Here is a 10,284-nt window from a genome sequence, read left to right as displayed (position 1 = left end):
TTAGTGGCAATTTATCTTTAGTAAGTAAAAATGTATAATATTTTGTAAAATGGACATTGTAGCTGTACTCATGATATACTATTAAGTAAAAATATTTGTATAATGATGAGGAAATAGTTTTAAAAGCTCAAAAATAAGGGGCATTAGGTATTTCATTTAATTTCTTAACTGTACAAAGTAATGCTATATACAACCAGCACAATATAGTGGACTGTTGTTGGGCTCTATAATTTAAAGACAATTGTGGCGTCAAATATAGGTCATCATACATAGACTTGATGCTTCCCTCATACTGAAGCTAGGAGACACTGGCTAGTGCAGAGAATCACAGCATGGCTAAACAGTTGATTCAGTATTTTAATGTGAGTAAAAAGAGGTCAATTCTTATCGTTTATGGTGACCTCTTTTCCTTTTATTGCTTTGAGGTAAAATCTAGTTTTTAAAATACTTTGATATTTAATTAAGAGCAAAATCATTGGTTATTTTTAAGTCAGGCTCTAGAGGAAAAAGTGTTTTGATATGTTGTACAAATGAATACTTTATTTGTTGTACAATTGAATTTTCTAAGACATTGAAGGGGTGTTAAAAGAAATAATCCTAGTAAACTACTAATAAAATGCATATTTTAGAATTATGCCGTTTACATACACATGCTTTAATCCATATAAGCTATGGCAAAAATTTATATGTTCGCAATGATGATGAGAATTGTATTCTTGAAACATGTTTGCTACACGATCAGGCTTACTAGGAGCTCGCTATCAAGTTCACGAATAAAGACAGTTTTTTGTATAATTAAATGCCTCGTAGTGTTTTTACTTGTTTGAGATTTTAAAATACTCGGCAAAAAAGGAGCATACAATATGCTTTAATTTATAAATTATTCTAAGAAACTTCACTGGTTTATTTATTAGTTTACAGTATAATGAACTTGAATTGAATATCACAAAATTCAGTTTTTGAGGGTATGCATATTAGGATTTTTCCCCATCATTATTTATGACCCTTTGTCTATGTTTCGTTAAGAGCTGCCGCTATTTTTAAAAATAATTATTTGCTTTAAATTTGTATTTTCTTTTTAAAATTCTTTGTTATTTAATAATACCATTTTGTATGTTTATGTTGAAGTTGAAAAAAGTTTGTCTTTTTTTATAGTAAAGTCCATATAATTTTATTACCAAGAGTGATCCTGACTGTGACCTTTTTTCTATGAACTTTGAATCTATTTTTTTGTAAAGAATTATATATTTTTTTAATTATTTTATTTTGTTGTTTAATTGTTGTATTGGTTCATCTGGTTCTTCCAAACCTTATGAGAAATTCTGCAGGATTTTGCTAGTGTTTTGCCTTATGAAGTAAAATATAAATACATAAAAATACATAATGAATTCAAAAGACATCTATTTATTGTCTAACACTATGATGCTGTTTTATTGCATTTTTTTTAAGACTGCAGTATAAATTATCAACAGTTTCCACATTTCGAAATAAATATTAAAATATTCGGAACAGAATACTATGGTAAGAATCATTAAAATCTTTTTTTTCAAGTCTAATGTTTAAATGTCTAATAATTGCTCACTGAATGGTCAAGGGAAATACAGTAGTCAGTTGGAGATTTGTGGTCACTGTTATGTTGGTTGTGGTTGGTTCGTTCACAGAACTAAGTATAATACTTTCAAGTACTTTGTCTCCAACTTAAGACTTAAATGTCTCCCATTGAAAGAAAGAAAAAGAAAGTCTGAAAAGCAGGGATATGATTTTAAAATTTTTAAAAAGTTTTTTACCTCTTTTTTGAATGATTTTTTTTTATCTGATGACATTTTTAAATGAACTATGACCGTGTTAGGGTGCGTTGAACTTTGTTTCTGAGAGATTGTTGTATCTCGTCATTTTGCTAATTTTTGTTTAGTTAAAGCCTTCTTCTTAATTACTGTTTCCACATTTATCAGTACAAAAATTAAATTTTGATTTTAGACGATTATTTTTACATCATCGAAACTTGAAATTGCGCCTTTTGTAGACGTGAGTGAATGAAAATGTCAAGGTTAGCATGTTATCCCTTTTTCTAGGCTCCCAAAGCTCGAGGGGAAATTGATCCAATTGCTTGAATCGTAAAGCTTTAAACAAGCCATGTGTTACAGTATCTTGTAAAGATTGTTTTTAATTTTCCTTTGTGCATTCTACATCCATTTTTTATTAAGAATTTGATGATACAATGATCGAGTTGGAAAATCGCAAGTAGAACAGCAAATTGAATATAGAACCGTATTCATTTCTACATTGTTTATTAGTTTCGTATTTTATTTTTTATGCGTACTGTATCTTATAAGACCCCATCACATAAGTTTATAAAGAAGATGATGTATTGTGATGTTACCAGTATTGATATAGGATAAATGCTTTGTAATCTGAGGAAAAAAAATTAGCATTTTTATTGGGGATATCATATGAAATATCCAACTGACAGTCCAAAAATCAAATATTTGAAACAATCATTATCAAAAGGCTGTGGGTTCGGAAAACAAGGGTAAAAAAAGATCAACAGTTAGAATTATCTCCGAAGAAAACATTCAACAGTAAAAATTACCTCTGTAGCCATTGGAGTTTATATTCATGTGTAAAAATTCAGAATATGGTAGACCTATCCTTTCAACATTTGTACGAGCACTTCCTACAAGGCATTTATTTATATACATTTGCTGAAAGAATTGATCAATACAGAAGGTCTCTGTGTCTTGCTCGATGACACAAGTTTGAGCACTTGGTACATAGTTCAATGATTTGGAATTCCTGTTTTTCACCGATCAGACTTCAAACCCTGTTCTTAGATGTTTTATCTTGCTCAATCATCTTTTAGTAATACTCTCCTTTTGGCCTAGAGGCTGCTTTTAAAATATGATTTTAATTTCTGCTTTTGTGTTGAAAAGTTTCAGATGATACAAGTTGAAAGCTTTATTAAGTTTTGTGCCTTAAGCTTTCGTATGTCATTTTGTAATTGTGAACCTTTGTGTTTGCAAAAGATTCAATAAGCAGCTTCAGATACGTACGTCAGTAGAGTCATATCTTAATTTGTTTCCTCGTAATTTGAAGACTGAAAAGAAACGAATCTACACTCAGTACAGTGTGAAAATATATTCTAGATTTCTTATACACAAATCAATTAAAAACAAATTTAAATAATCTATGGTTTTAACTTCCATTTTAAATTGTAAGTATCATTTAGGACTATTTATTTACGACAACAATGAGCTTATCAAAAAACCCCTTCTGCCTTGCCAAATTTAATTAAGAAAAAAGCATTTAAATAATCTGTTTTGTGTAAACTTTGCAATAATATTCCATCAGATATATATAATTTAAAAATATTAATTAATGATTAATGTAAATTTATATGCGATTAATTTTCACTGTCGGTTTTGTTTAGAAATAAAATAAATTTTTCTTCTTGTACCAATGTCTATATTTCAATTGATTTCCATTAAATGGTCATCCATGATAAAGTGATGTTTCTACTATATCTCTAAAGTTCGGTAAAGATTTGAAGAATTCAGTTATTTATATTCTTTAATCTACAGTAAATGAGACTAAATCAGTATAATATTTTCATGGAAATTGGGACAAAGTTGCTTTAACTTAATTTAAACCACAGACTACAGCAATATCACCTTTGAACCAAAATATAAAGATAACTTTAAACATACTGTAGACTTAACTGTAGACTTAACAGGATCTACCTTGATACAACCATGGTGAACTGAACAGATAAATTAATATAAAATTTTCATTGAGCTGTGGGAATGTATAAAAATACAGCCATCCTAATAAACGTTCTGGGAAATGTTTTTTCTAATTAAAACCAAATTAGTAGTTATTACTTTACTTGATAAACTTAATGAGTGTCCATTACATGCTAAGTAGGTGGAAATACTGTGATTTGTGGTCAATGCAACAAAGCTGAAGTTTCAAAACTTTTGGAAACTTTTTGCTGAATCATTTCACTTAATAGCTTCAATGAAAAATATGCTTGTGTGTACTGTACTATATGCTTTTTGAAATGATGTTGTACAGTGGTTAGTCTCAGGTGGTATTACATAATGCCATTTCATAGACAGATAACAAGTAATTACATCTTAATTGATTTCATTGCATTCTAGATTATAGACATGTCTACGGCTTTACCATCCTCTCAGGAGTAATGATAGACTTAAATAGAATTAAATAAATGTATTTAGTTTCTCATTAAATTTGTTAGTTTCGATTTTTAATCTTACTGTCAGCCTCCTAGCTTACAGATACAGATATGTTATAATTTTGTAAATATGTTAAAATATATTTCCAAAATTTTTGCAAAAATGTTACAGTAGTCATGAAATTGTTCATGTTCTACAGAATAAACTCTAGAAAAGATCAAAACTTTATTCTAAGTTGCAAAGTAAGATTATTTTCTTTTGTTTCCTAGTAAAAGTGGTTATTTCTGTGGTAAAATCTAGGGGGGAAATATAAAGAAATGCAATTAATATAGTTTATATTTGAAGAATGTAATAAAATTAATAAAATTAATAAAAGTAATTATAACCTATTTATACAGTACATTAATGTAGGCCTACTATAAATAGGGTTTAACCATGGTATCAGTGAGTGAGTGAGCTCCGATCAATCCCATAATTCCTTAGGATTATTGAATCATGAGTCATCTAATATTCACAATTTTATTTTGATAACTTCTAGTTGTTCCTTGCCAAACTCTGGGGTAATTCAAAAGCTTTTCCCACGGTGAATTATTTGTTAAGTTGTTTGTAGTTTTTAGTCTAATGATTTTGTAAGTTTATATGCTTCAAGAATAGAAAAAAGAAAATGTCAATGATACATGAACAATGAAAATGTATCGAAAAGAAAAAGTTTACCTGAATTTTATACATTGCTAAAAAATGTATATAAATACTTAATGAACATTAACAATAACATTTAATATTTGGGTTACTCGTAAATAACAAACTATATTTTTAATTTTAATTTTTTTTTGTAATAATAATAATAATAATAATAGTTGGATTTGTAGAGCGCATCATGCAAAAAAGCCTCTATGTGCTTGGTGATTGAGCTCTTTGAGTTGGACATTTTGAGAAAAAAAGAAAATTGAAGTTATTTTATGAAACTAAAAAAACCTACTCCTTAAACTAAAAAAACCTACTCCTGTAAACCAAGCAAAATCATCATATTTGCAAATCCATTTGATGTTAACCATTTAAGAATTTGTAGTGAATGTCTGAATTAGTTTAATTTGTTTCTGTTATTAAAAATTAGATTATATTGGGTTTCTTTGGGGTGGGGTCCTCCTGGTGGCAAATAGGGCAGTAGACCAGGCAGGCCCTTGGGGGGGGTCAGGGATCGGAGATTGGACGATTCCCCCCCACAGAATAGAGAGTTCCGCTCTACTAGACCAACACAAAACACAACTTAGTGCAATTTATGCACTTGTCAATGTGTGCCTTGGCCTTATAAGCCTATGACATGCACTGTTTTTATGTGCGACTATACTCAAAAGATGTTTTGCACAGTAACCAAAGATGATGATGATGATGATGTATGGAATGATCCTATCTTTAGACTTCCTACTACATTTAATCTACTAACAATATTGCATGGTATAGCCTACTGCCAAATCTTCAATATTTGCACATATCAAATTGATTCAGTTTTAATTCACAAAAATTGTATAAATTCATTTGAAAGCAGCTCAAAAATACCAGTAGAGCATTTGGAATGGCTTTCAACATTTTTTGAGAGAACCCCTGGACCCCAAAAGTTCCACTCAGATTGAAAAAGATCCCCCCCCCTCCCCATTACCAAAGCTGGTTACGGGCCTACCAGGAGACAAATCTCCTACTTTTTTCTGAAAAGTTGACTGCATATTTAATGTGCAGATGAGCCACATTGCACACAGGAACAACAGCTTAATTGTCTCATCGTCACAAGATGGTGCTCTGTTGAAAATTGCACATCAGCCCTCTAACTGAAACATAACGAGAGCAGCGGATGGAATTGAACAAGGGACACCAAGGTTAATATGATCTCCATGGCTCATTGTAGATTGGCTACCACCAGTTTAGCCTATTGATTTTTAGATGAATTGACAACATGTGTTTTAAATGAGCTGTTTAGTGCTTTGAATTCATTTGTGAGGATTTTTTCCCATTTTACCATGGAATATATCATTGACTAAACACCATCATTAAAATATACTTAACTGCTACCCAAAATGTTCAAGTTTATATTCAACCTGATATTCTTATTTCGGTTACATAGAAAAGGTTTTGGTAAATCAAGACTCCATCTTGAATACTTCAAAATTAATGTCTTTTGAAGGTTTGGGAACAAGTTTATATTAAAAAAGGTGAAATACAAGACTGCTGAACTACACCAGTTAATTTTGCAATGGAAATAAAATTGAAAAGAAAGTATTATTTTTAGCAACACAATTTGATGACTAATGGGTAAACATACTACCTACTTAAGTTTTTTTTTGTTTTAAATTGTCCTTGATATCAAAGTTCTATGTTGTGTTCATAAAATGTTGATATGATTCAACAACCATTGTGCTACATAATTTGCATTAAGAACACTTAGCTTTTTGTCATTTATGTTTTAAATCGTTTTCATTTGAAAGTAAATGTAATATTTTATCCTTGAATATTTTTATCCAATTACATCAAATTCTATGAATTAGTTTTCCTGATAATAAATCAATTGAATTCTTTATGCTCTATTATAGTACCATTCAGAGTTAAAGCTCTCCAGACTACCACATTTCCTTTGACAAAAAACTGTTGTATTATCCATAATATATTCATGATGTACCTATGTATGATTATGATATGACTTTTCATGACCATATTTAGGCATGTCACATGTTTTTGTCAAAGAAGTTTGATGTTATCTTATGAACAGTTTGGTTTCAGATGGCTTAGTGCTAAGATTTTTTTGGTTTTGATAAAGGAGGAATGGTGACTAAGTAAACCAAAATGTGTTGAATGAGTAATGGCTGACAATGAACTATAGAATTAGACCTAGACCTAGGTTAAACAAAATGACAATCAACTTACCCTGATCTCCAAATTAACTCCACACAACAATTTTACTGTGGCCTAATTATATTTAGTTGCAAACGGTGTAATAATCATTTGTCATATTATGTTGTTGTGCTTAAAACATATTGTTCAGGTACACTTGCCCTGTGTCAATGCCTTAGGTCTGTACACCTGAACATTAACACTACCAGCATGAGGCCAATTAATGCAAGGTATGTAAAGTATAAGTATGAACCCCTTTTTGTGTGTCACCACTTGAAGTTTGCGGACTAAAATTCCTATTTAATTTAAGAGATTGTGAGTGAGGTTCTTATGATTGTGGCCTAAAATACAGATTTTACCCCGTAAGCCATTAAATATCTTCCCCTAGATCCTCACTAGGGGTATTACTTCAGTACCCTGGCTAGTGGCTCTAGAGAGTCCCTTGGTTTGGATCCCTCTGTAAGAATTGAATTGATTTTATCACTGTATAGTTATACCTAGTGTATTTCCTGGTTTCATTTTGCAACGTTTTCCTTTTACAAGAACTTGGCCTATCATTTGTCATTGAACTTTTCTATGATCCATTTGGGAACTTCTGAATCGTAAAGTTTGATTTGAAGAAGAAAAGGATTATCTTTCATCTTTCCCGATGGAGCGCCATGCCGATTGTATCGGGGATGAGTCACGACTTGGCAACATTTGTCGCCTGTTAGGGCCTGTACACATTCAGTATCGATGCTTTACCGTAAGTATGTATATCAATGTTTCATTTTCTTGATTGACAATTGAGAAAATTTAATCACACATTTTTGACTGTTAATTATTTTTGTTCAACAATTCAACAACAACTCTGGAGTGTTTGTGAATTGAAGTTGTCATATTTTTTAAGTGTCAGTACAATACGTTTTTACAAGTATCATTTATTATCATGCTCCATCCAATGTCACTAATATTATTCAACTTGCCAAAGCAAGTGCTCCTGCAAGAGAATAGATACTACTTAAGGAAAAATAAGATTGTAGTTTAATGAAAGATAACTTGCATTAGGAGCTCTAAAGTTCCTTCATCAAGAGTGACTTAATGTCCAGGTGATTTTGAGTAGGATGGGGGCCTGCCCCCAAAGGGATCCCTCCTATATTACCCAGTACTCAAATATGGACCTTAGGCTCCAATATTTGTCTTGTCCCTAGTCTGCATGACTCGTCGTTAAGTCACTGTATTTCAGGCTCCTACATCAATGACTGTTTATTATAATATCAAAAATTGCAGTACAACATAGCATAAATAATAGCCTGGTTCTATGTCAGAAAGCAATCCAGCAGGCCAAAAAAATTGTGGTCTACAGTGTCAACTTCAATCTAGTGCAAATGTAGTTCACTGGTTCACCTCATTTTTGTTAAATGCGCACACTTCTCTAACTTGCCTTCCTAAAGCCTGCTCCAGATTTGAAGTTAAGCAGCTTCGCAAATGGCCAAACTTTTTTTTTGCTTGGTACACAAAGGTAAAGTTAGGAGAATAAACCCATCTTGCAGCGTCATTGTGCTGAATAGCGTATGGGTGTGGTTCGTGACTACCTTGTAGCCGTAAAGAGGTGTTTCGTGGTAGCTACTTGTTCACATCATTCCACAACAACAGGAGTTTACATCAACCACAACATCGAGATAACGCCTACTCTTCCAAAAGATGCAAAGTGTTCTTTAGTGCACACGAGCCAAATGTATACACTGGACCTCCATTTTAAGTCCTTATCCGAGAAGACTTGGTTCTACCAACTGAACCATGGTGGAGGAGCGGCTAGATCCAGCGCCGATGTTAAGGATGTAGCTAGCGGAGCCCCTGCCTTACCGCTCGGCCACTCTACTACACTCATGAATAGACCTTTGAAAATAACATTAAACTTTCACAAAGTTAAATATTTTCTAAACACTAAATATCATTGATTAGTACATTGTATTATAAATTACAAATTTTTTTTTATCTATAATTCTGATTTTGTTTATTAAAAATTCTTACTTTAAATTGTATATTTGGTGGGGTATTTTTAATGATTCCCTGGTAGCACAGGCTGGATGAAAAAGCTTTACCGTTTTGAAAGTTGATTACCTACTGACTGGTATAGGCAAAGTTGTCTGAAATTTCCTGATTAAAAGTTTGCTTCCCCTGTACTGCATAAAGGTGACTCATACCCCAAGGCAGACGTCACTTTTCACGTGACTACAGCTTCTGTTGCGATTGGTGGATGGGGTATAGGAGTTTTTAGCAGTTCAGGAGTAATGAATCAAACCGTATATGTTAAGTTTTCTTCCCGTAGACTGAGTTCAGTTACCGATAGGGCAGTAGTGTGGGATAGATCGACATCACTGGGAAATACTGTTAAAATGTTTTTGCACGACATACACAGGCCCTCTAAGATGCGAATCCATGCGCCGCTGCAATATCGCAAGAAGACCATGGAGAATTTTAGCGTGCACAGTAAATTGAAGAAGTTTTTTAGGCCAACGCCGCAGCCCCCAGCATTACCACCTAAAGACAGGCCAATGATTGTTCCACCCCCTCTACCAAGGATCAGGCGTCCAGTGCCTAAGCCCCCTCGGATTGTACATAAAACCCAAGTCACAGCTAAAGTCAGCACTAAGGTTTGAACATTGAACTATGTATATTTTTACCCTTTTTTTTTCTTATTGCTGTTTAACTGATTCAGTTATAGTCAGGTTTTTACTAACTTTTGTTGATAAAAGTATTATAATAAGGTGATGTCCATCTTGGAATCATTTAATGTTTATAAAATACTACAAAATTAGTACAATGTATTATTTTTATATATTTTTACATTTTGTTGTATTTAATAATTGACAGTATTTGGCAAGTGATGATGTCTTTCAAGTCTACATTACTGTATTCAGTGTCAGGATTTGAATGAATTCATATTATTATTAGGTTGAGTATGGTGATTAACTTTTTTTTTCAATTTATTTCTTTTAATATTCTGAATACAAAATTAATATCCATGGATGGAAATACAATTAAGTGCCGAAAGACAACTTATTTTCATTGTGGTCCAAAGCTTAAAGAAATTTCTAGTTCCTTATATAATGATGGGAATATGAAATTTCCTTTTCAGTTTTAATGTGATTAGATAATATTAATCTGATCTTGGTTTTATGCTGTATTGATAATAATCTTCATTTAATCATAATCATCATCAAGCCAA

The 10,284-nt window shown here is 32.0% G+C and overlaps 1 protein-coding gene across 4 annotated transcripts in view; it reads left to right on the top strand.

Annotated features, from left to right (window-relative positions):
* Nucleotides 1-308: 308 nt before the first annotated feature.
* LOC117110614 (rho GTPase-activating protein 24-like) overlaps nucleotides 309-10,284 on the top strand; it is a 34,735-nt gene continuing 24,759 nt past the window's right edge. The window contains exon 1 of one of the 4 annotated variants that reach the window (XM_033253376.1): nucleotides 309-362. In XM_033253376.1, coding sequence (XP_033109267.1) covers nucleotides 333-362 — 30 coding nt within the window. In that variant the 5' untranslated portion in view covers nucleotides 309-332. Of the gene's footprint in view, nucleotides 426-7,685; nucleotides 7,819-9,399; nucleotides 9,710-10,284 lie in introns of those variants that run through there. The other 3 variants (XM_033253375.1, XM_033253374.1, XM_033253373.1) reach the window with 3 other exon arrangements.

The sequence above is a fragment of the Anneissia japonica genome, unplaced genomic scaffold (genome assembly GCF_011630105.1).
Source record: "Anneissia japonica isolate Jap-2015-1 unplaced genomic scaffold, ASM1163010v1 scaffold287919_len575428_cov197, whole genome shotgun sequence".
Classification (NCBI taxonomy): Eukaryota; Metazoa; Echinodermata; class Crinoidea; order Comatulida; family Comatulidae; genus Anneissia; species Anneissia japonica.
The sequence above is the reverse complement of the archived record's forward strand: the minus strand, read 5'-3'. Positions and strand labels throughout refer to the sequence as shown.